This window comes from Betta splendens, chromosome 21 (genome assembly GCF_900634795.4).
Source record: "Betta splendens chromosome 21, fBetSpl5.4, whole genome shotgun sequence".
Classification (NCBI taxonomy): Eukaryota; Metazoa; Chordata; class Actinopteri; order Anabantiformes; family Osphronemidae; genus Betta; species Betta splendens.
In genome coordinates this window covers 4,329,332-4,354,631 of record NC_040899.1, presented here as the reverse complement: position 1 = coordinate 4,354,631, position 25,300 = coordinate 4,329,332, and the positions used below count along the sequence as shown (strand labels likewise).

At 50.2% G+C, this 25,300-nt stretch overlaps 3 protein-coding genes across 5 annotated transcripts in view; 1 reads left to right on the top strand and 2 right to left on the bottom strand.

Annotated features, from left to right (window-relative positions):
* Positions 1-1,690, bottom strand: part of LOC114847161 (protein FAM124A) — an 11,858-nt gene extending 10,168 nt beyond the window's left edge. The window contains exons 1-2 of one of the 2 annotated variants that reach the window (XM_055505012.1): positions 1,435-1,689; positions 947-981 (exon numbers count right to left, since the gene is read on the bottom strand). Coding sequence is in view for 1 of the 2 variants with exons in the window: in XM_029136616.3 (XP_028992449.1) it covers positions 1,435-1,490 (56 nt within the window). In the remaining variant the exon portion in view is untranslated. Of the gene's footprint in view, positions 1-946; positions 982-1,434 lie in introns of both variants that reach the window. The other variant, XM_029136616.3, reaches the window with a different exon arrangement.
* A 1,008-nt stretch (positions 1,691-2,698) lies between these two features.
* On the top strand, positions 2,699-5,387 carry tsn (translin). Its single transcript, XM_029136593.3, has 6 exons — positions 2,699-2,873; positions 3,213-3,306; positions 3,377-3,473; positions 3,576-3,691; positions 3,763-3,842; positions 4,017-5,387. The coding sequence occupies exons 1-6, from the start codon at positions 2,808-2,810 to the stop codon at positions 4,245-4,247; spliced, it is 684 nt and encodes a 227-aa protein (XP_028992426.1). The 5' UTR covers positions 2,699-2,807; the 3' UTR covers positions 4,248-5,387.
* A 47-nt stretch (positions 5,388-5,434) lies between these two features.
* The window catches only part of si:dkey-91i10.2 (uncharacterized protein LOC555224 homolog), a 29,229-nt gene continuing 9,363 nt past the window's right edge, over positions 5,435-25,300 (bottom strand). For both annotated transcript variants that reach the window (XM_029136591.3, XM_029136592.3), the window contains exons 2-8: positions 16,766-16,913; positions 13,078-14,705; positions 10,481-10,694; positions 9,029-9,245; positions 8,370-8,959; positions 8,144-8,289; positions 5,435-7,858 (exon numbers count right to left, since the gene is read on the bottom strand). In XM_029136591.3, coding sequence (XP_028992424.1) covers positions 7,024-7,858; positions 8,144-8,289; positions 8,370-8,959; positions 9,029-9,245; positions 10,481-10,694; positions 13,078-14,657 — 3,582 coding nt within the window. In that variant the 5' untranslated portion in view covers positions 14,658-14,705; positions 16,766-16,913 and the 3' untranslated portion in view covers positions 5,435-7,023. The remainder of the gene's footprint in view (positions 7,859-8,143; positions 8,290-8,369; positions 8,960-9,028; positions 9,246-10,480; positions 10,695-13,077; positions 14,706-16,765; positions 16,914-25,300) is intronic.

The window sequence follows — 25,300 nt, the reverse complement described above, 5'->3', positions numbered from 1 at the left end:
TGACAGGTGTCGCTGACGGAAAGGATAAACACGCAGATCTGATTATTAACGACAGGAAGGTTCCAGGAAAGCGGCAGCGTCGCTGCATGAACGGGAAAAAATGACAAATGTGGGGAAAAAAGAAGGGACGGCTTCTGACTCTGACGTGTGGAGCACGGAGCTGTAGTAGATACTATAGCAGCGCGGGGTGTGCGGCTGCAGGACGGCTCCCTCAGCAGGGAGCATCGCGCCCCCAGTCCCGGTCTGGCCTCCGCGGCCTCGCTTCATCCCCGTCCAGAGGCAATAAACACAAAGCGGAGCGAGGACCGGCGGCAGCTCGGGTCGCGCTCCTGGGGTTTGACTGCAGAGTGACCTGACGGCTTGTTCAGCACGGGCTGGACTGATCCGGACCATTAGAGCAGGCAAAGATGGAAAGAAATAAAATGATACCATACAAATTCTCATGTTTGTGTCTTTTCCAAACCATGACTCACATGAGAACTCACACGGCCTGAATTGTTAGGCTTCACTTCTGTTCACAGATTGTTGGAGACAGATGATAAACTAGATTCCTCTATGCTGAAATCAGCTCTACAGCCCATGTGGTACTAGACGTTCATCAACAGATGCCATGGCAGAATTGTTGCATTGAGTGACATATATCTGTATTAGCTGTATTTAGATGACTGCTTATACTTTAATTGTGATAAAAAAGGCTTTTGACCTTTGCCCTCCCTTCCAGTGTTCTTTGGTACATATGCAGACACCACTGCACCAATGAGAGCTGGTCCAAAATGTGTATTATATTATATACAGACACACATGTAGGAAAATTAAAATAAACAACAACCATGTAAACGTATGATCCACGATACTTTATCCCTGGTATTGTTCATAAAGGGGGTGTGGGTCACCAAACAAACACACATCCTCTACTACAACACGACCACATTCAGCAGTAACGTACCGCAGAAGAAACTGTTGCTCATCGCTGTTTAATGGCTGAAAACACAGTGAACAATGCAGCAGTTCATTTAATTCTCTTATGTCAAAGGCCCCTCGGCCCAAACTCCATCTACAGTGAGTGCAGCCTCATTAACAAATGAGTTGGTGATTAAGACTTAACTTTCCACTGCAGAATTAGACTTAAACCTCCTCCATATGTCCTCATCAGACGTTACATCAGCTGAAGGTGCAGGGATGCCATCCCATAATAGGAGCATTATACACTCAGAGGCAGCATATCAATATATTGTATGATGTAGATCATTTGGTTTCCCCACTTCTGCATTAAGAAAATGTAACTGACCTCTGATTAAGATAATAACTATCAATAAGAAGAAAATGTTCAACAAGTGTTTGTCACATAGTTATATTTCCTCTGAAAACAAAAACGCAAGGTTCATACATTTATTGGGACATTCAGGTTCCCAGTAGGATTTAAGGTCCGCTCACCCTCCAGTCTCGGCTCCTGAATCCACGCAGTCATCTTCTGCTGAGGTTTTCTCCATCTCAGTTGTTGTTCTGGGCAGCGGTTGGACGCATTATTTCAGGGTCCGGGGTAAACACATAAAGCAGCGCATTTACAAACACGGTAGGGTTTAAAACAGCAGGTTTCAGTCAGCGAGTGGGTCTCCGCTCCGAGCAACAGGGATCTGATCAGTCGTTTCTCCGACTGAAAGCGGAGAAGCGCTCTAGGATGATGCATTAAAAGACTATCGTAAAACTGGAAACTACCAGTCTAGCATGGACCAGAAAACATTTACTATGCCCAGGCTTTGATTAAGTCTAACTTCGCACTAGACGATAGTCTTGGCAGGTATTTAGTCTACGGTAGTCTACTACATAAGTATTATAACTAAATAATAACAATTCTGCAGCATGAGATTTGCCGTTTGTCGAGCAGAGCATGAAGGCAACACAAACAACTGCGCGACTTTGGCTTCCCCTACAGGGCGATTGAGTAAGTTGTGTCCATAACCCAAAGCAGGTCAAAGAAGAGTTATCAAGTTTCTGACCAGCAAACAAAGCTGTTTCTGTTCATTGTGAATTAAAACTCAGAGCTGCTTGAAGACCAGGCTTGGTTAAAGAACCATAGTTTCCGGATCAGTGGCTTGTATTCAATTACCCATGAGAAGTAACCAACATGCTAACAACACTTTGAAAAGTATTGGAAACCATAAAGCAGAACCGACTTAACCTGACCACCAACACAGCAACATCACACATATTTTGGATTACTTAAATAAACCATTAAATAAACCATAAATCAAGAAGAGTATATTTATATTTTATATATACTCCTATTGTTAAAGCAAAGCTGTCCATCACAATATGGCACTCAGCGTAAGATATGCTGCTTGTTAAACTGCTGGACAGAACAAAAAAAAGTATTGGAAAACATTAACAGTTATTAGTCAATAGTCAATAATGAATAAAAATAAAATCCCATTGTTAGTATTTTGATCACAGATTACGCTAAAATGTAAACAATCCCGTGAATGAAGAGGAAAAATTAAGATGTGTGCAGATAATTTACACATTTAATATTTCACAATGGCTGTAAAACCTGTTCATGTTCATTTAAATTTGTATTCTGTTAAATCATACTATACAATAAGTGATATTCAATATTTCAATAATTTATTTATTCTCTGCTCTGTTGGTGTAAAAGCACTTGCTACTCATCTAAAAAAAAGTAGCTTCACGCCGTTAGAAGTCGTGACGTCATCTCTACGCGTCTGGAGAGGCTCTGTGCACGTTGATGTTTTTTTTTCTGAATTAGCTTCAAGACGCTTCACCGTCATTTGCATCGACTCAGATCAGAAATGTCAGTCACCGAGATGTTCAGCTACATCCAGGGCTTCCTGAGCGCCGACCAGGACGTCAGGGAGGTACGAATTATGAGCAGCATCTGTGAACGGCGAGGATGTTGACCGTGTCCCTCAGATGCTGCTAGCTAGCTGCTAACAACAGACGAAATCTTGCTCGAGATATTTAATGAAACGTGCACGTGACAGAAGTCCGTCTAATTAGTTGACAGCAAACCAGTTATTGTCGAACGTTACAATAACTAACTGTTTTGTGTCAAAAATAATCATTGAATTATGCCTTGTTGCTCTGTGTATTATTGTGTTGTCCACGTGAAGTCAACCAAACTTGTAAATGATTTTAACTGCACACGTAAATGATTCTGCATAGCTGGTGAGTAACAAGGACTGCACCTTTCTCAGGACATACGTAAGGTGGTTCAGACCTTGGAGCAGATGGCCCGAGAGATACTAACGGTCCTTCAAAGCGTCCATCAACCTTCTGGCTTCAAAGAAAGTGAGTGTGTGAGTCAGGTTGTGTACTCGGCAATAACCGCTTGTTTTAATGTGACACTATGTGACTTCAGTTCCCAGTAAATGTGCAAAGGCCCGAGAGTTGTTCAGCACAGTCAGGACGCAGATTGCAGAGCTGAAGACGAAATTTCCTGTGGAGCAGTATTACAGGTACAAAACGTGTTTGTAGTTGCCTCAAACCATAATTACATCAATACTATAAGATGTAATGGAAGTCTAATTAAAAAATGTTCTCTTGTGATATTACTTTAGGTTCCATGAACACTGGAGGTTTGTTCTACAGCGCTTGACTTTTCTAGCAGCCTTCGTCGTCTACCTGGAGAGTGAATCTCTGGTGACTCGGGAGGAGGTGGCTCAGATACTCGGCAGTGAGTACTCGTTTGTTGGTTTTTCATCTTTATTGTTGTTGTATTGTTCCTTTAATCTTGTCACCCTACAGTTGAGGTGGTGCGAGAGAAAGGCTTTCATCTGGATGTAGAGGATTACCTGGCAGGTGTGCTGATCATGGCTAGTGAACTGGTGAGTCTGGTCATAAATACTATCTCGACTCCAGTGATGTCAAAGTCAAATAATGGAGGCCTTAATCTATGGAGTATTAAGAGTCAAACTGTAGCCTTTAAATTGAATGATCTTATGGAAAAACAATCACAATTGTTGCTTAAGTTTAATTTGTGCTTCTCTTTCTTGCTTCAGTCTCGGCTAGCAGTAAACAGCGTAACAGCAGGGGACTACAACCGGCCGCTACGCATCTCCAACTTCATCAACGAGCTGGACTCGGGCTTCCGCCTCCTCAACCTGAAAAATGACCCGCTGAGGAAGCGCTACGACGGCCTCAAGTATGACGTGAAGAAGATCGAGGAGGTCGTGTATGACCTGTCCATCCGCGGCCTGGCTAAGGAGTCCGAGTCAGGTGGGGACAAGTAGAGCTCTGCTGTGGGAGACAGAGGAGGGCGCCGCAGCTACAGTACCTTGGGCCTGGGACACCTCTATGGCTGCTGCAGATCAGAGACCTTACTCCACCTGGAGGCGAGACCCAGAGATGTGCCTGCGGCCACACAGCCTGAGACGGACTGTGGGATTGATTGTCTGTGTGCACACGAGAGAACGTGTGCATGGGAAAGGCTTTAGATGGATGTCAGTCTGTGACGGGGACAAAGCTGGTGGCAGAGGCTTAAGCTTCGGTTTGTCTTTGTTCTTACTTTAATCAGATTCATGCGTTATTGTTCTAATAACTTTGTTTTGTAAATGTTTGCTCATTGTTTCCAAGAGCAGGCTTCATTTTTATCAGATTATAGTAGATCAGTGTTTAGTTTAGTTCTGTCAGCAAGGCAGGTGGCTGTGGGTCCAAAGGCTCCTGCCATGCAGAGCTCATGTTGTTTGGTTGTTTGTTTGCAGAAATATGTTGATGTTGTTCACCAGAAGACTTAATGCTTTGTGGTTCTTCTTAGGATCAGAATTATTCTAAAAAAAATAGATACATCCAAACCGATATCCAGGAGCCTCATCTATGAAGGGAATAGTTCATGGAACAATCTAATCCAGAACCCAGAACACGGTGTTAGTACACACATAAAGAAGCCTTTGAATTATTATGCTCTGACATGTAACCTTCAGAAACCTTTTTCATAATCGAGGCTGAAGAAGCGGTGGAGCCAAAGAAATCAAACCATTTATTGTGATTAAAGCCTCCCTCTGTTTGTTTTAAGCAAGGAACCCTTGCGGAACAGTGCCAATGAATGTCTCTGGAGCCATCTTTACGTTTTAGGTTGTTGGGTAATGTTTCTGTGGAAATCCACAAGCAAATACAAAATAATCATACTACGCATGTGATATGTTTATGACTTCCCTTGTTTATCTTTGTCAACTAAGGAACATGCTTGTTTTTGCTTCTCTTCTGTGTTAGAGCTGGATTGTATTTTTTAGGAATAATTCACTTTCACTTGTGCCCAGTGTTCCCTGGAGCGAAAAAAGCTTTTCACTTAATGTAATGTGTGTCTCCCTGCGTCAGTTGTCCTAAAGATGCTTGAAATACCTGTAAATACATTTCTACGTGCTACATCTTGATCTGTGTTAGACTATAAATATGCACATTACACAGAAGAAAAAAACACTACTTTAAAATCTTTTAATATAATTCACAATATATTACAGTAGGGAAATAATACATCAGGTCTTTCAAATGAAAAACGAAATAGTTTGCAACCCAGCAGGTCTAAAACAGCATCCTCTGACAGCACAGGATGTTTTATGTGGAGCAGCCCTGCCTCCCAATACAGTGATTTGCTACCTTTTTAGTGCTACTTCATAGCAAACATAAAACAGCATCGGTCTTAAACAGTGGTTTTGGTTTGATGAAAGGGTCTCGTGTGTTGTCTGGACCTGCTGAAGTCAGCTTTGGTCAGTGAGGTTCCTTCTAATGTGAAGAACTGACTAAACAAGATAAAGTGCCTTAAACCAAATAAAGCCTTTATAAATAAAAACACACGAAGGACATTTAAAACACATTAAAATGAGTATAATTAGAAGAATAACCCTATTGCCTGTAGGTTGATCTCGGTCCAGTGCCGACGGATAGGACCACAGCTCAGAGACAGATGTTACTGTGACAGGTTGCTAATATTCTTTCAGCGTAACAGTAATCAAGTACCAAGGCACAACAGCTCATTGCTAGGTCACATAAAACGCCAGTAAAACCATGTGATGAGATGTCCGGTGGTTTCCCACGTTCATCACAACATTATCATCAGACCGCTTAAATTCTGCTTCGTGTGTCATGGGAGCAGGAACCTACAAAAGTCTTATGTTTGAACTCACATGGGGTTGATGGAGTTTTTCTGATCGCTGGTTGGATGAAGATTAGATTAAAACCGCTCTTTGGCCCTGAAATACTGTTGTCACAGGTTCTATTGATTCTTCTGCATCAAACTGCACTGAAAGCAGCTGAGGTCGTGCAAGTGTTGTTTGGCTTGATGTCAACACGGCAGAAACTGACGAGGCTTCTCAGAAACAAAGATCATAACTGCAGTGACACTTCCTTCGTGCTAGATGATAATGAAGCCAACAAACAAAACGGCCGAGACTTCATTTGAATGAGTAACACAGCCTCCACTGGAATAACTAAGAATTCATATAAAGTAGCTACTTCCTTTGAAACTGGCAGAGATTATTGCTGTTGTGAGTTCTCGTTTGAACACAGTGATACAGGAGGTCCGAGGAGAGGCTCCGCTCACCTGCATCCTCAGCGGTGAGAGCTGCAGTACCACCAGCGTACGTCAGGGGGCAGCGGCAAACACGAGCCCCCCTCCACCTTTCGTATCAAAACGTCAACCCTGCTGCCTCATATAAAAATCACCTAATGCTTCTTCTTGCAGTCATGCTTTTCCCACAAACATTCCATATTTAGTGAAAACACAGCTGTCTTTCCCCACGAAGAAGCAGTCTTTACAATCAAGGCCGACAAGCGCAGCCCAAGTTTAAGCTTTTGGTTGGCCAACAATCCGATTTTTTAAATATAAAGACTAAAAATGAAATCTTCATGACAGAATGGCGCACTCACACCTCTGAGGTCGAACTGACAGAGAAAGATGTATGTACTTTTTCAAGTGTTGTCACCGTAGCGTCGCTCAGAAAATGCTTGTCGTGGTCTTTTTTGCAGTAGAAGGTTCAGGTTATTTACAGCGCGCTGAAGCCGGGGACCGTTTCAGGAGCGGCTCTGGTTCGTGTTGATCATGATGTTGGGCAGGGCGTTGCGCCGCTTCCTCCAGGCGCCCAGGTCCCGAGCGTACCTCCTGACCTGATGGAACCACTGCTGGGTGCGCGACTTGTCCGAGGCGCGGAAGACGAAGGACTCCCGTCGAATGTCGAGCACCTCGAAGGTGTCCTCGCAGTCCGGCTCCGTGGACACCACGCAGTTCCCCAGGCGGATGGGCTCTCGCAGCACCGCGAACTTGCCGCTGCTCTTGTCCTTGATCAGCACCAACACCCCGTCTCGGACGCCCTCGCCCCCCTCCTCCCCGCGGTCGCCCCGCGCCCCCGCGTCGGCCCCCGGGCCTGCGCCTTCGGCCGCCCGCTGCGTCCTCACCATCAGCAGGCTCTGCACGTTCTGGAACTTGAGCGCCCTGCTGCCCTTCTTCACCCACTGGCCGTCGGCCGGCTGCGACAGCTGCAGCGGCCCCTCCATGACGAAGCGCGTGCTCTCCCGCGCCCAGCCCACCGTCTTCATGGACACCTCCCGCATCTCTATGTTGATGACCTCCCGGTTTTTGCGGCTGTCGCGGCGGAAGGAGCGCAGCGACCACGTGACGCCGTTGCCCTCCTGCTTGGTCTTCATGTTGATGTGCTCCAGGTGGGACTCCACCCGGCTCTTGGCCTCGCGGAGGCGCGCGTAGTCGGGGTGACATTCGGGCGTGACCTTGATGATGCGACTGAGCAGCAGGGGGTATTTGGTCACCCGCTGGAGGGGGGCCATGAGGAAGGAGCGCAGGTTCATGCGGCGCAGGGCGGTGTTGTCGTTCTGAGAGACGTCCAGAAAGATTCTGGAAAGGCGGAGAGAGCGGAGAGGATGAGGATGAATGCGGTGCCTGTGACAGCGTGTTAAAAGTTGAATAATGGGAACCTCAGGACAGCCTGCCTCATGGGTGAGCTGTGCTTCTGTCTAAAAATATGAATCATTGCGGCTCCACTCCTAAAATAGGACTTCTTTTGAATAAGTGATAACCCGCTGTCTTTTCCATTAAGAATTACACAGCACAGCGGTGGCAGGAACGGCTAACGCTCCCAGAGCAGCTCCTGCACCTGGAACCCGTGTACATGACGTGTACCTGAGCAGCTCCTTCTCCTTCTCCAGCGCGTTGAGCATGTTGACCGAGGCGGACTGCTGCAGGCAGTACGTCTGGAAGGCCGGCAGCATGTTGACGAACTCCAGGAAGATCTCGCCGATGTACACGGTGAGCAGGTCCTCATCCCCCTGAGACCAAAGCACATCGGAGGCCCTGTCAGTCACGTGTGTGTTAAACCCTGCTACCAGCGTTAGCTGCGAGCGCTCACCTGGTCGAAGGCCTGGTCGATGCTGTCCTGCAGGTGCTCGGTGAAGCGGTCGTTGACGTCGATGAGCTCCTGAACGTTGCTGAACACGACGGTGAGCTGCTCCGGCGTCAGCAGCCCGGCGCTCTGCATGGGGCAGTAGAACTCCTCCTTGATGATGCGCAGGTCCTCGCCGTAGCTGGACTCCGTGTTCAGGAACTCCAGGATGGCCTCCTTGCGCTCGGTGCGCAGCTTGGAGCAGCGCTCGCACATGCGCTCCCCGCGCTCCTTGGACGCGCCGTCCCTCAGGCCGCAGTCGGGACAGGGTCTCTGCGCCTCCCAGGCTCTGAGGGAGGCCGACGGCCTCTTCCAGGTGCGGGACAGCCCGGGGCCGATGCCGCTGTCCACCCGCTCCACCTCGGCCCCCCTGTGTCTGCGATGGCGCCGGGGCTCGCTGTCCTCCTCCTCCCGCTCGTCGCTGAGACCCACCACGCCGCTGTCTGCGCTCAGGCTGCTGATTGTGCTCCAGCGATGCTGCCCGGACCGAGTCACGCCCAGACCGGCCTGGCGCTCCTCCCCCGGGGGCTCGGATCGGCCCCGTATGGCTGCAGGAGCTGGAGAGAACCGTGGGGACGGAGGGTCACATTCAGCCGCATCCGATTTAGCGTCTGCGTTGCACTCACCGCTGTCTCTGTCCCGGTCGCGGTCCCTGTCCCTGCGGTGGCTGTGCAGCCGGGCGGCGGCAGCGATCTTCATCTCCAGCTGCTTGCGCTTGGAGGCGTCGGCCGGCATGGGGTCGCTGTAGTGGGGCCGGAGGCGGCACTCGCGCTGTGCCCTCACCGTCTCCGCCAGCTCATAGGCTGCGTCTGAGCTGGAGCGCCTGCAGCCCAGACCGGTGTGCTGCCATGTGGAAGGACACGTGCTTTAATCAAAGGGTCAGGTTGCCATAGCAACAGATGAAAAAGAACCAGACTCTCGGAGGAGGGAAGGTGAGATGGGGAGACATCGGCGTGTGTGTGTGTGTGTGTGTGTGTGTGTGTGTGTGTGTGTGTGTGCGCGTGTGTGTGTGTGTGTGTGTGTGTGTGTGTGTGTGTGTGTGTGAGCCTCTGTGCAAAGAGTTTTCATTTACAGCGTCACAGCTTTCAACGGCATGACATCATTACATAACAACTTCCAGCTTTCTCTCTGATCCCAGCTTGTAGAATTGACAAGAATCCAAATTTCATACTGAGATGCGACACTAATCGCCTGCCAAGTCTTTAAACACAACAAGGCCAATGTGTCCAAAAATCTGCTCTTATCACAACTTAAAACCATCCAGCCTTGAAGATGAGCTGAGATTCCTGAGCGACATTCAAAGCATATTCTTGTAGGAACTCCCTGAAACGCTGCAGCATTCCGCATGGACAGAGACTCACGTGCCTTTTAAAATCTGCATCTGGGAGTTGAAGTTCAAAGGTCATGGCTAAGGCACTCAGCTCCTCAGATACGCAGGAATGAAAACGACACAGGAAGCGTTTTACTGCTTCAGACTAGAGGAGTATATAATATATGGCTTGCAGCCATTGTATGAAATGAAGGAGAATAATTCATGTTCCGCTGAATTATCGAACAGTAGATTTTACTCGGGGAACGCAGCTGCAGGCTCCACGGCGGATGCAAAAGCCAGAAAAACGACGGCAAGAAGCCAACTCACCTCTGCATCTGTTCTCTAAAGCACCTTCAGCCTTGCAACATGCACTTAAGGTGCGACTCCATGTTAGCCTGCGCTCTCTGCGTGGAGCAGCACAATGCTAGCTGCAGCCCAGGCTGCTGTGAGGCTGCAGCCAGACAGCGGCGGCGGCGGCGGCGGCTTAATCCTCTCTTCCACTGCCCCCTAAGACGTCGAGCTGCTGCTGGAAGACGCAGCGCTGCAGCTAGCCTGTCTCCACAAATACCTCTGCATCAGTAGACGCGATGTGCATGCGTGTGTGTGTGTGTGTGTGTGTGTGTGTGTGTGTGTGTGTGTGTCGCAGTCCCCTCGCTTCCTTCTGCCGTCCTCAAAAGCCAGCGCATCTGTTCCCGCGGGCACAAACACGCAGACGACACGCGTGAGACACAGAAAGGGCGACGGGAAGAGCAAAAAGACTCCTTACGCATTCTCCTGCTTCCTCTCGTCTTCCTCCTCCTTCTCCTCCTCCTCCTCCTGCAGGCGTCTCGTCGCCAGCCTCGCTCCTGCAGGCCGTTGCCGACGTTGCCATGGCAACGGCGGAGGGCTGACAGTCAGTGGAGGGGGCGGTGATGTCACGGGCTCCGTCCCGGTCACCTGACAGCCTGACGGGGGCCTCGGCGGAGATCTCTGCACTGCAGCTGGTGGAGAGGGAACGGGGAGGACAAGGGGACGTGAAGGATGGTAGGAGGCGAAGGGAGAGACGGGGAGGGGGGAGAGGGGGGTTGAAATTCTAATGCTCTTGTCCTTCCAGCATCCCTGTCATTCATTCCGCCTCATCCCTCCTCTCCAGCTCTCATGTGTTTCTGCTTCACGCTCTAACCCCCGCCCACCACCTCCACCCCCAAAACACCCCAAATCAATGTCCTCCTCCTCTTCTCCTCAGCCCCTCCTCAGGAGGGCAGCAATTAGACGCCTCAGCGGACGTTAACACCTGAACCGCCGGCCCACGGGGTCCCGTTTGCACCCGTTTGCCAGGAACGAGCACGTGGAGCCACACTTCAGCCACGTTCCTTTGTCTGATAACCGCTGGATCTGTTCCTGCAGCACAAAGCCGGCATGTGGTCTGAGACCTCCCACAGACACACAAGCAGTGACACATGGCCCCTAACGAAGTGTGGGTGTCTGAGGAACCAGACACCAGCCATGGCTGTGATTCCACCACGGTCCTCATCGGCTCCATATTTGACTTTTACAGATCTGTGGTGGTGAGAATGAGCAGGACGGTGTGTGTCTGTGATGGACGGGCGGTTTGTCCTGGGAGTTCCCCGCCTCTCGCCCAAGCGACAGCTGGGATAGTCCCCAGGAGCCTCCGCGACCCTTCCGAGGACAAAGACGTTCAGAAGGCGAGTAAGCGAAATACTGGAGCTGACAAAAACCATAAACGTGCCATGAAACCACAACTATGAGCTAAAAGACGCTGTAAGGACACTCTGAGTCCCCGCGGCTCCGCTGATTGCACGCAGCCGTCTTTATTCTTGTAGTCTATTGATTTTTCAAGCCTTATAAAATGCACAGACCTATAAATTTTTAAGCAGAGTCTGGAGGAATGATATACATCTATTCAGCCGTATTGATTGTTTTCCAAACACCTTTCAGCTTCTCAGTGTGGAATATAAAACATAGCGCTGCAGCAGTCTTTGAATAAACGGGTTTGTGTTTCTTCATCAGCTCAGCAGCTGCAACGGAGCCAGAGTGAAAGCCATGAATGTAACACTTCCTTCCACTCATTCTTACAGGACTGCGTTGTCTGAGCTGGAACCACCGCGGCGGATGAAAGGCCCAGAACTGAACCGGTGCCAAAGTGAAAGCAGACAGAATTAATGGAAGCGTTTGAGGATGCAACTCTAAAGCATCCGATCGGTTTTCACTTAGTGGAGCTGTCGTTACAGGCCGGCGCTTCACCGTATTAGCTGTCACGCCCTGGATGATGCATGGAAGTAATAACCTGCAGCTTAATTCATTAGGCTGTGATAGATCACGACTCAACACTGGAGGCCGTGACAGAAACGAGCCTGTCTGTCATTTTCACTGACGCATACATCACCTCCAGACAACATATGCTTCTTTTTAAGGGTGGGCACACTGCACCGGACGGTTCAGGGCTGCTGCTTTATGCATGACTCTATTTGTAGTCTGCATCCCAGGTGTAATAATACAAATCATAGTGTAATAATGCAGCAGCGCTTTATTTTGCTCCGCGTGCAAGTCCGGCGGCAGGATCCACTTCAGCAGAGATACTTATTGGTGAAAGTCAAACACCCCGGGGGCCGAGATCACAGACAGTTTGGGCATGTTTAATTAATAAATCCTCAAGTATTAAAAACATTCACAGAGCCTCGGGATGAATTTAAATAACTGGGGAGCGTTGCATTGTGGGAGCTTTTTGATCACAGGGTTGCTGGAGGTGGCACCGGACGGAACATTGTACAAGCGGAGTCTGTTTGAGGTGTGGAGTCATGTGTTCACGCTGCAAATCCAGTTTGGCTGCTGATTAAATACTTGCTGAACGAGTAACATTTTCCTCTGTTTCATCTGGATTTAACCTTTAGCTGCAGCCCTGCACTCATACGCACCGCACACGGACTGTGTTTGCACAGAAACGGACACGCAGCAGTATTTTACTGCCTTCACATCCGTCATCCTCAGTAGCAGCGCAGACAAAGGAGAAACACCAGCCGTCTCTGAGCGCCTGCAGGTGGAGCACTTCCTGCTCGTCCTCCTGCACGGACCTGGACTCAGATGGAACCATGCTCAAACCACACACCGTCCTGTTTGTCCTTGATCAGATCAAACCACAATGACACTGACAGACTGAGAGACGATGCCAGTCTCCCAGTTTGTCATGGTGGGAACCAGCCTCCCGCCCCGTTAGCGCCGACAGCTGTTATCACAATAACTGAGATAAATGATAACACAACAGCACACGTGGGCCTAAGCAGACGGACCCACAGACACAGCTGTCACACAAACACATTTCAGTATCTGAATCATTCTCTCTCTTCTGACACATTCAGGACTCACCTCTTCTTGATGAGGTCCAATGCAGAGCCGATCAATCCGTCCTTCATCTTATAGATCTTGGCTCCGTAGCTCGACAGGTCCGCCCCCTCCAGGAGGAGGGCCGGGCAGCAGCTGGAGGGCCGCTCCCAGTTCTCCCGGTTGGGCGGGAAGGGAATGGACCCCGCTGGTTCCAGGCTGCTCCTCCTGCGCCGGCTGCAGCCGTCCTCTGCCCCGACGCCAGCGGCCGTCACCTGTGCTGGACTCGCCAGCGGCTGCAGGGGGGAACGCGGGGACGGGCCGGTGCGTATGGGAGAGCGTGCGCTAGCGGCGGAGGTGGAGGAGGAGGTGGAGAGAACCTCCTCTGAGGAGGTGATGGTTTGCGAGCCTGTCCGTTCAGCCTCTGCCTCCTCTCTGTCTCCTCCAGTGGAAGAGAACTGAGGGCCAGTCTGATGGGGAAGAGCTACTTCACTGTCTGATCCCACTGAGTCCTTGAGGTCGACCTCAGGTTTTCCAAACACCACAGAACCTGCTGTGGACGCCTGGTGCTGTTCGCCCTCCTTCTGCCTCATCCTCTTAAACTCCTCAAATGTAGGGATATGAAGTCGACCCACAGGAGGCCTGCGGCGCTCAGACCCAGAATCGGATCCATTTGTGTCAACTGCAATGTTGTCTGTGGTGTAGGACGTCTTAACCACTTTTGGGATGGTCGGGGAGCGATGGAGAGCCAGGTTGGGGCTGCTGTTCTGACGTCGGAGCTGTAAGCGCCTCAACACCTCCTGCTTGATCTCCTCCGGGCTGGTGATGCGCTTCGTGCCCAGCGGCTTGACCCCAACGCCCTCTGAATTCACCCCGTCTCGTTCGATGGGTGCAGCAGATGGCGTCACCTGAGGCCGTAGTGGGAGGGGCTTCAAGGGCTCAACTGATGACCTCGCACTCTGGAGGCGGAGTTTCTCCCTCAGGCCCTTCCTTGCCTCCACTTCGTCAATACCAACTGGAAACAGCAACTGGGGGAAGAGCGGTAGGTCCTTCCTGGGCAGCCGTGGGTAGAAAGCCAGGCTCTCTGGGTTGGGTACCAGTCCATGGGGCCCCACCACAGATCCATCTGGGGGTCCATCATACCAGTGGCTAGTGGCTGTATAGCGTAATATAAACTCACTGTCTACGCTCCTGTAGGGGGCAGCGTTAAATGTGCACAAGCCAGAATCTGCCACAGTGTTCCAGCTGAGGTTCTCCATACTCCTGTAGGGCCTGCTGCTAGTGCCTCCTGTGTGGATGCCGGAGCCCAGCCCCTGACCCGGCCCCGGACCCAGCCCCACTCCTAGAGGGCCGTGCCTGCTGGAGCAGTACCTGAGCCCCATGTTGGTGAGCAGGGTGCTGCTGTTACACCTGGCCATGAGCGGGAACGGAGGCCCCTGGAGGCCCGGGTAGTGGGGCCTGTGTTGGCAGTAGGCGGACAGAGGGTTGGGGGACAGGGGCAGGTTGGCGATGCAGGGCTCCATGTTCATCATGTGGTGGAGGGGCGAGACGCAGCCGGGAGGAGAGCCGGAGGCTGCGGCGGCGGAGGCGCGGTCACATGCTGGTGGAGCTCTTACGTCTGGCATGGCCGTGGGCTGAGCGCGTGGCCCTCGGACGCACAGTCATCTGTGAGCCTGCAGGGACGGTGACACAGTCGAGATGTGAGGATACAACATCTGGAGGCGTCGCTGCATCCTCATACGCTTGTAACTGTGTCTACGTTATTTCCCTTCTACTATACGAGGCAGCGTCTCAAAGCAGCAGTCGCTCGCGGGCCTTCTGCCGTGAGACTGCATTCTTTAGTGAGAACACAGCTTAGCGCTTACATCACTGAATCCACAGTTTACACACTGGCTTTGGCCACGTGATGGAGATTTACCAGAGGCCTGTGACGGCGCAGACCTACTACGACTGGACGGCCTGAGACGTGGACACAAAGACTCTAGCACCAGAATAATCACAATCATTTTACAGAAACGTCTCCCTTTCTGACCCCCTCGGGCTTTTCTTCCTCTCTTCCTTTCTCTGCTGCGAGAATCATAATAGAGGGATTATTGAGCTGCTTGTCGGGCTGTTAAAACACGAGGCCGAGAGGCAGACAGCGCAGAACAAAAAAGACAGAAAAGACCGAGGAAATGAGCGGGACTCCAGGAGAAGGCGCTGGGCTGAGGGGACAGTAATGAAGACAACTGTCCTCTGACTCATCAGACAGCAGCTGTGGACCAGGAGCCCAGAGTCCTGGCTGTACAGTGGATTCTCTGTGTAATGAGTACAAATAGCATACGGGCCGTCCAACGCAAACACCCATCATCTGGATCACACATCCTGCCTCCATCACCGTCGGGAGCTCAGGGTTACGCCGGTGATTATGAAACAGAGACTCGGAGGGCTCATCCCCGGTGCATTAGGTGCATAATAAAACCCAAATCATCTTTAGACTGAAATGCTCCCTAATGCCTCAGCACGCACAGGCCGGCGCGCTGCTCCGCAGCTCTGCGGTAAGCGATAAATCTCCATTCCTGACACGCCGGGGCTGAGCGAGGCTGCGATGACAGTTAACCGGAGCCTCCGACACGACCAGCGCAGGCGCTTTCCCCGTAAATCTCATTTTCTGGATGTTTATTAAATTGAATAGAGCACCAGATATGAAAACCAATAAAGTGGATTCTTCCAGCAGGGACTGGAAGTCAGAGGAAAGTCATTCACAAAGTTAAATGGCGACACTGGGCAGGTTTCATGTTCTGTTGTTGCACATTAAAATCTGCATTGTGCTTTTATTTTGGCGGATTTTAAACCACATTCTCAGCTCAAACTGACTCAGCAGTGCGTCCTGCTTTCTTTCACAAGCTTTTCTGTTGCGCAGACATATTTACGTGTGTGTGCACGGTTTAGATTAGGAGGAAAGTGCTGATGTGTGGACTTTGGCTTTAATTAGCATGAGCGCGCGCGTGAACGGCAGCGAGTGGCTGCTCTGCTCCGCTGAGTTACTGCCGGTGTGGAAGCTCTCCGGAGGTCTGCGCTCTCGCTGCTCCCTCTGTCACCAGTGCTAACTGGGGAATATCTCACTGCTGCCAGCCGGATGGTAAATTATCCACAATGTCCCAGCATGCACCGGGGCCGGGTAGTCCAGATGTGATGGGCGAAGGCAGCCTCCAAATGAAGAAAGTCAGTCAGATTCATGTTTCAGCGTCAGCGACATTAAACATGTAGACAAAAATCTCCATCTTAACGAATCAGTTTGTGCAGCGCGGGATAATTAAATCGTAAATTATGATTCTAAAGAGTGGTTTGGTTTATGTTCACTGGACCTTCAGTACGAGACACATTCAAGACTACGTGACTAAACTAATTACGCCTTATTACATCCATGACCAGCGTGATGACATCTGGCTCCTGGTAATAACTACAGATATGACTCTCATCAGCTGTAGGCCACTGATTCCCAACCCCGGAAGTCTGAATCGTGCTTAGACTTCACCAGATAACGGCCATGACCTACAGTCTGACATGAAGAGGTTTTAAGTGTCATTCCTTTTGTTCGGTTTAATCAGTCTGTGTGCAGTATATTCTGCTATCGCACATCTCTCTCCCGCTGCCTGGACAGAGTTACTTAACAGCCAGGATCAAGTTTGGAAACAAGTCCCTGAGTTGGAGCCAACGGTTCCTGCAGCAGCTTCCCGGCTCCTGAACTTACCCCATTTTAATCAAACGCCGGTGCTGCTCGTCTCCTCCTACAGGTCGTTGGCTCCGGTCCCAGAGTGCCCAGTTTCCTCTTCACAGTCCGGCCTCAGAACAACAGGCCGCCTGCAGCATCCAGCGACTCAGACAGACGGGGCCCCGAGCTGCAAATGAGAGAAGAAGAAGGAGCGCATCAATCAATGAGCCTTTAGAAAGACAATAATAAAGGCGCTCAGCGGAGGAGAGCGGTCTGAGAGCGCTGCTGTTTAAAGTGGAGATAAAGAGACGCGCTGCAACAGAGACTGGAGGCTCCAATAGCAGATGTATCCTGATACAGTAAAACAAACCGCGTCCTCCTTTCGCAGATTGAATTAGATGTTGAGCCAATTACATAATTAGTGTTTTGCTGTCGAAGGAGAGGAGTCGCAGATTACAGGCACCGCACAAGGAGCTTCAGTGAATCGCACCAACGTGGAGCTTTAACCTCCAGAAAGTTACTGCAGGTGAAAAGCTGTCAGACAGTGAAGAGTAAAAGCGTCGCAGCAGACGAGGCGCCGTAAACGTAACGCAAACAAACGACGGCGCCTCACAGCAGGAGCTCCGCTCGAACGCGCGAGGATGAGTCACCGGAGAAACAACAGAAAAAAGGAGCGCGGCCACCGCAGCGTCATCCTGACACCCAGCTGCTCCAAACTGCATCCAGCGCTGCCGCCTCTTCAGCCGCATGACGAGAACAGCATTCAGAGCTCAGGTCACATTACTTCTGACGTGAGCCCCCTCCCCCGCGGGATGCTGGGATAGAAAATGCTGTGGCTGCATCATCCAAAAGCTTTGACAAGTGGCTGTCACACGTACCCTCCTCCTCCTCCTCCTCCTCCTCCTTCATCCCAGGAGCACTCTAACTGACAAGGCTTCATGTGGATCCTCCCTGTTTCTTGTCTCCTGCTCCTCCACCGCGAAACTGATCCAGCTTAGCGCGCTCACACTTTACTTGTCACCGGCTCTGTCAATTTGAAACAGACTTGGGGACTTTGAATTAGCGGAGTTCACTACGAGCAGCTCAGCCTCCTCACTCTCAGAATAACCTCGCTCTCGCAATCCCACTGAAACTGATAGGCTTTTCACAAGAGGAATGAGAAATTGGTCCTGACTCAAGTGAACCATTTATTTATTTCACTTTTTCCTCTATTTATCTGTTCCACTCACTGGGCCGGTTCTGGGCGGTTCCGGCCCGTTTCACTAAGCCTGCCCTCATGGGCCCTTTGTGAGTGTAGGACAGTCCTGATCTGTGCTGTTTGACTCCTGCAGCACAGACTCCTCTGGTTCTGGTTCTGGTTCTGGTTCTGGTGAACACGTTAAGTGCTCCTGAGCCGGCACAGTGTTACTACGCTCACCCCCTGCGCTGCAGCTTAGCAGGTGTCTGGATCTGAAGCTGAGCGCTGTGTTTGAGTGAAAGGCACGCCAGCGTAAGCACAGCTGGAAGGCACAGCAGGAGCTTAGAGGCCGTGCCAGGGAGGACACACAGCACAAACCTGACTATAATGTATAATACTTATAGCAAAAACAATACGATGAGGATGAACGATTCATCTGTGTGCGTTTCTTCTTTCCTTGTACGAATCAACATAACGACAAGCTTTAATTTCCTGTAAATTTAGTCGACTGGCTTCAGAGAAAAGCCTTGTGCGTGTGTGTGTGTGTGTGTGCGTGTGTGTGTGTGTGTGTGTGTGTGTGTGTGTGTGTGTGTGTGGAGAGAAACTGCTGCCTGTAACAGTGAGCCACGCTGCGACCGGAGAGCGCAGGGTGTAAATGTAAAGAACGAAGGTCTTTAAGCGGCTGAGAGTCACGATGAGGTCACACTTATCAAATGCAAAACATACTGAACACTATCAGCGTCTGTATTTAAATAGGAGCCATCTCCATGGGACTAGTTCCACAGCTCTGTGCTGTTTCAGTTCTTCGACCAGAACCTGGACCCTGCAGTTTGATCCTCCAGATGTTTTTGGTTTTTGCTTCTCTGATCGTTATTTGCCCTGATAAGAACGGAGCTCCTTATCGGAGACTGTCTGCAGCTCATTAACAGGCTCAGCGCTTGTCCATTGATTGAGATACTTATCCCCAGTGTCTTACACGACCTGACCGCCATCATCAGTACAGGCTGAAAGCACAGGTCTCCAGGAAAGTGAAGTTTTTGTGCCAGTAGATCCTAAATGGTCAAAAAGGTTCTTTTGCTTCTACTTTGCAGCAAAGAGAAACAGTCAGTTCTCCAAAGCTGCCGGCCTCCAGACAGTCACAAAGTGAGAAGGAGTCAGACGGCAGCTGTCAGTGATGTGTCGGTGAGAAGCTCTGGAGAATCAGTACGTGTGGATCTGACCGTCGCTCCTCTGAGAACATCTCCATGCGCTGCTTTGATTGGACGCGGATGACGGTTTAGGAAGGTTTACAGCTGCTGTTAATCACAGACTGAGAGAAGAAGCACACGATACGCTACACCGCTGGGAAATAATAAGCTTAATTAGATTAATTACCAGAGCAAGTCTGTTATGGAACATGAACTGTACTTTATCTCCATTAAAACAAGTAGCTAATACACTCGTCTGTTAGAAGCTCACGACACGAAAACAGGAAGACAGACTAATATGTTAATGCCTGATATAGGAAAAGTATTTAAACAACACCTTTACTTGTATGTGGCCTCAATATAATATGTGCTTTAAAGGCATGGCTTTGCATTCAGCTGAACAGCGCACTGATGCTCGGCAGGTCACATGAAGCAGCATCCGCTGTCAGGAGGAGGATGGACGAGGAGCTGGAGTCAGAGGATCAGTGGAGGCTGCGTGAGACTGTCCAGGGATTAGTTACTTAATGACAGAGACTGGATGCAAATGAAGAACACGAGGAGGGGAGAGGAAACGAGGACGACAACGCAACACAAATGCATTGTGGGTAACTGCAGTATAGGTGTAATGCAGTTGTCAGGATGCTTCCTGCATATTTGGGAGTTTCGGGTTAAAAATAGACACGAAACCTCTTCTTTTTAAAGCCATGACTTCCCATCATAAATGAAGACAGCGTTAGTGGTGACAGACGCTGTACAACTATTAATAAATACAGTTGTAGAATGAAAAAAGGGAAAACAGCTTCCAGCTCACGCTGGCCTTTCACACAGACGCTGCACGTTTCCTTCAGAGGCAGCTCTCAGCATCTCCATTTTCTCAACTGAAAAATTCCCATAAGTACTGCACACACACACACACACACACACACACACACACACACACACACACACACACACACACACACACACACACACACACACACTCACACACACACACACACACACACACACACACACACACACACACACACACACTCAGGTTTAGGCTAATGAGGCACCACCCGGGGGCAGCTACACCTCTTCTGAGGGAGGGTGGGGTCCTGTGTGGAGCAACATCAGAAGTGTGAAGAGCGTTTCATTAGGCTGAACGCGTCTGAGCTGCACGTCCCTGAGGCGCCGAACGCAGTCGAACAGTCGAAGGCAGAGGTGGGAGCTCGGCTCTGCAGAAACCTCAACGCTATTTCGAGAAGACAACGTAAAACGGACCCATTGTTGCCGGAAGCCGTGCTGAAAAACAAACCCAGTCTATGTTTAGACGAGAAAACAAAAGGCACGTACTCACAGCGAGGCTCTGACTCAAAGGCCCTGAAGCTGCTGAGCCACAGCCCGGCCTGAACCCTGAACGCATCCTGTCTGTCTGCAGCCGTGAACGTCTGGGATCTTCACCCACATGAAGCCTGTATCCACCCTCTTCATCCGTCTACTCAGTAGCGTCTACGCTCCCCCTTCTTCCACTCTTGTTTTTCATATCGACCTCCCTCCGTTCCTGTCAGGTTTCTCCGTGACCTTTCGCTTCGACCTTTGCTCCCTCGTCTCGTTTGTGAGGCTGTTGCTCCTGTTGCCGGCGGTCATGGACGAACCTGGTGATGCTTTAGACCTTTGGTGTGATGCATGTTGTGCGTTAGCATCCTCAGACTCCTGCAGTGTCTGCAGATGGACCTCACGCTTCACTTGCATTACTGTTATCACAGTTTGTGGCCTCTTCATTGTGTCTCAGCACTTTACTCCCTGCAGTGGTTTAAGTTAAAGGCGTGTGGACGCGCTGTGGCAGCGAGGAGCATGAATCATCCTGCGCTGCTGGCTCCTCTGGCTCCTCACTCTTCTGTGGTTTCAGGTGAACTGAGGCTCATTCATATTTCATGTCCTGGGAGGTGGAAATGTTGCGGATGAATTATACAGGCAGCAGATGACCTGAGAGCAAACACCTTGCTGCCTTTGCATGAGACTTTCCGTGAGCGTGGAGGCACATCTGCACGTTTCCAAAGAGGACAAAGGAGGGAGTATTTTCCGTCAGCTCAAAGGAGACAGTTTATGCAAATGACGACTGGAGCCATCGCATTCTATGAGGCCTTGTAATGAAGATAAAGCGCTCTGGATAGACCGGCCTTTGAAGTGATGCAGGGAGGCTCTGACGGCGTGCTGTGCTCGATCTGCTCCTTATTTTAAACTATCTCCTCGTTTCTTTATTTATCCGACTGACTTTCCTGTTGTTAAGTCTTGACCTCTTTCTCTTCCTCTGCTTTTGTGTTTGAACATCTGCTTCTTGCTGACCTGCTGTAATGAACAAAGCAGCCGGGTTTAATGCAGCATGCTGCAGTTTCTCTGTGTAACGGGGCCGAGTATCAGCACTGATTATTGACCAGCAGTTCTAAAAGTCTACTTCATTGATTCCTTGCTTCTTAATCTAAAGTGTTTTAACAGTTTTCAGCTCTGATGATGTAAAGAAGCACACTGGTCACGCACAACGTTATTGGTCAATATCAGACACTATCAAAGTCTGCTTGTCTGTGGCTCATGTTTAACTGATGAAGCAGCAAACCATGTAATTACCCAGTGATCACACAGGGAAACACGGCTCCATAAATAATAATGTCCCAGTAAGAGTGGTTTATAACCACCACCACTACAGCCTCTCCATGAAGGAATGGATCCACAACTATCACCCCACACACACACACACACACACACACACACAGATTAAACCCCAGTACAGTAGCAGCATGGACCGTGACCATTAATCCACTGTGACAGTCTCAAGTTCTGATCTTCATACGTCTGTGAAGCTGCGCCGGCCGATTTGTGCTGCATGATGATGAAACGCGGCCAAACAGTGCGACAACGTGATCGGCGGCGCCCGGAGTCGTGTCCCCGGAGCGGCGCTGAGGCCCGGCGCTGGCATTTACGTAAGCGACAGGAAGAAATGGCGCGTTGGAGGCTGGGTCACTCGCCTGAAGCTCACGGAATCAGAAGAACACGTTATGCTTTTTGTTCCATAAATACACGCAGATCCACAACACACAGAAGATTAAAGCTGAGACACGATATATCCTGTTTGCCTTTTACCTTCACCAGCTTCTGCAGCTGATCATCCTCTTATCTGTATTATTCACACAGAGGAACAGGCTGTTGGACATGAGGAGAACGTATGAAAAACAAAAACAACACTTCTATTACACTAGAAAGAGCTAATGCGGCTCCATGGCGTGGTTCACTGTGAACCGCCTTTAGGAAGTTTAATCAGCGGATGTTCTGATGGCTTTGGATCGAGTCCAAGTCTTTCAGCCACTTGTTTGCTTTACAGCGTTAAAAACTAGTTATACAGCAGAGAAGTTGATTCAGACGACTCAGCAGACGATCACACTCGTAGTGTGATTCTACTCTATTTGTCACGATCAGTGTATGTGGAGCTGTCAAAAACACAGACAAACGTGTCCCAGTTTAAACGTGACGCTGCTTCAAACGATGGAACAGACGCCGCCCCGGACGAAACGGCGGCCGCGGATCTGCCTTTAATTGCGTCTCAAGGCCGGCGCACAGCAGAGGGAACGACATAAACAACTCCCATCGTGGACAGAAGCCGTCGCCATAGAGACGCGCGGCCACGGGCAGACAGGTCCAACAAAGGGCCTGAAGCGCCGGCAGCAAAGCGGCGTCTCTGAACCAGGCCGTGTTTAGCCCACACGCTACACACCGTCCCCCGGGCCGCTTCCTGCGCCTCCTGTCCTGTCTGCAGGGGATCATAATGACATCAGCAGCAACAACACCTACAACAACAACACATCAACAGTCTGCTTACATTCATAACCATATGCTCCCTCTCTCTCTCTCTCTCACACACACACGCAGACACAAACCCTGTGTCTGACCTCATTCCTAAAATATGTCTCCTGGGAGGAACAGGAAGAAGTCGCTGAGCACAGGAAAGAAATCATAGCAGGTGAAATGAAGAACAGCAGCGCTCACTGGGGGGACTGGACCGCGGAGGCGGGTGGGAGTGTGTGATGAATATCTGACGAAGGAGGCGCGAGCGTCGGGTGATCAGAGCGGACAGATAGAAAGACAGATAGAGGTATCACTGTCCTCCCAGGAGCGGCGCTAACAAACAAAAGGAGGCTAATAAGGCGGCGGAGGATTTGCTGGGCAGCAGATGGCTACGTGACTCACTTCCATCACCAGGAATGAAGAGCGACAGGGGGATAAGAGCGGGCGAGGGGAGATGGACAGGAAGGAAACTGATGTTCCGATTTAGAGCGGGGGCGGAGAAAAGGATGAATAAAACAAACCATTAGTTAGTGTCAGTTACCTGGTCACAGCTGCCCCAATTCAGTCATGTTCTGTCCCTAGAAATATGAACCTCTCCCTTTCAAAATAAGAGTCTCTCATTTTTAAGCGTCGTCATCTGCGTAGGTGAGATCACTGTTGTCCTCCTGCAGGTCGGGTATCATCAGGTCACGCTGATTACACGCGAGATGGGAACACAAACGCCTGTGTCCCCCAGTCTATCAATATGTATGCCAGTTTTCAAAATAAGAGCGCAGTCTCTACTTCCTTCCATATATTAAGATGTAGTCGCAAGACAATTCATCACTATCAAACAGCAGTAAATCTATTCTATTTTAAATTCAGCCACATGTTCTTTTGCCTCCGTCGCCCCACTTGACCTTGAAGGGGGAGTGTTTGTCGCCTATCAGCTCATTGACAGCTCTCACTGCGATCCATCAGGGAGACATCACGACCTGATTATTGACTGGACGGTTCCTACAGATGCTTTAAGGATCAGCATCTGCTGAAGGCATTTCACATGATGACTGACTTCTTTGAAGAGAAGGGGAGACGGGGGAGAAGGGGGGGGGGGTGGGAGAGGAGAGGAGAGGTTTTCAGATGAAGAGATAAAGACTAGGACTGAACGGACAACATGATTAATGGCACGGAGGCAAAGTGGGAGGGAGAAAGTAGGAGATCGGTGCGTGAGGAGGGATGAGGAGTCATTGATCCGCTGTCACCGCCGTTTGCAGGAACCCCACTAACAAGCGTCAGCGCTGGACGCGTGCGTCCACGCCAGCGTGAGCGACCGCTTTTAGAGCAGCTCTTTAGGTTTAAGTTTGACGCTGGACGTGAGCTCCATCTACGACGCGATGCTTCCTTTAATTTGAATGAAGCGCTCGCCCTATGAACCCATCCAATTACCTGTGGCGGCGGCCGCAGCAGAGAAGCCGCCTCCTTTCATCAATGGCAGATGGAAACTCCTAATTACTGACCCCAGGAAGCCTTTTGCAGATCCACCGGTGGCTGCAGACGCGATTAGCCCGACATGAACCTCCTAAACTGTCAGTCCAGACCTCTTCCCTTCTCAATCCCCAGCGCTAATATCGCTATGCAAAGCTGACTGTGTCCACTCAATTTATTTTCCAATTTCCCGCAGGGTGGAGGAGCCTGTCGCTCCCTCTGCCTGTCTCACATCCATCACTCCACAAGTCGCCCTCGCTTCTGTTGAGCATCTCTGTTGCTTCTGTCCGCGTGTCCCCTGCTCTGGTTTCTTCTTCTTCTGCTACTGTATCATCTTCTCCACATGCCGACGCAGAAGAAGAGCGGAGAGAGCTACCGACTCTGACACAGATATTTTGAATATTGAAAGGTTTGTGAGGAGAATGTCTTTTCTTTATGTCCTGATTCTTCAACATCCCCTTTTTCTTTCTTTTCATCCACTGCAGCGATATTTTCACAACAATATGCTTGAAGTCCTGGAAGAAACACTTCACTCTAACAAGCCCCTCAGACACTAGAAGCCTAAATATTTAATGAATGCTTAAACCTACACTATACGCAAACACCGGGCTTCCTCGGCTCGTGTGCGCTCGCCGCCCGGCGGAGGCCAACAGCCAACAATGCACGCGAGCACAAACACCAGGCGGCGCGGAGGAAAACACCGAATTCTCCAGCCACAACAATTAATCATGTGGGAGGCGGCGAGCGTCTGCGTGGAGAGAAACGGGGCGAGACGACGGGCTGAGGACGTGTGAGTGGCCCGGACACAGGCCCAGTCAGCCCATCATCGGATCGGACCCCATGCACCTGAATTCACACACTGACTGAGGCTGATGATAAGCAAAGAGAGGCTGTAAAACGGAGCTGCAGCATGAGAAGAGGCTGAGA

Coding starts and splice junctions, on each gene's coding strand:
- tsn (XM_029136593.3), top strand. CDS start 2,808: ATGTCAGTCACCGAGATGTTCAGCTACATCCAGGGCTTCCTGAGCGCC. Junction 3,474..3,575: donor CCTGTGGAGCAGTATTACAG/GTACAAAACGTG, acceptor ATATTACTTTAG/GTTCCATGAACACTGGAGGT. Junction 3,692..3,762: donor GGTGGCTCAGATACTCGGCA/GTGAGTACTCGT, acceptor GTCACCCTACAG/TTGAGGTGGTGCGAGAGAAA.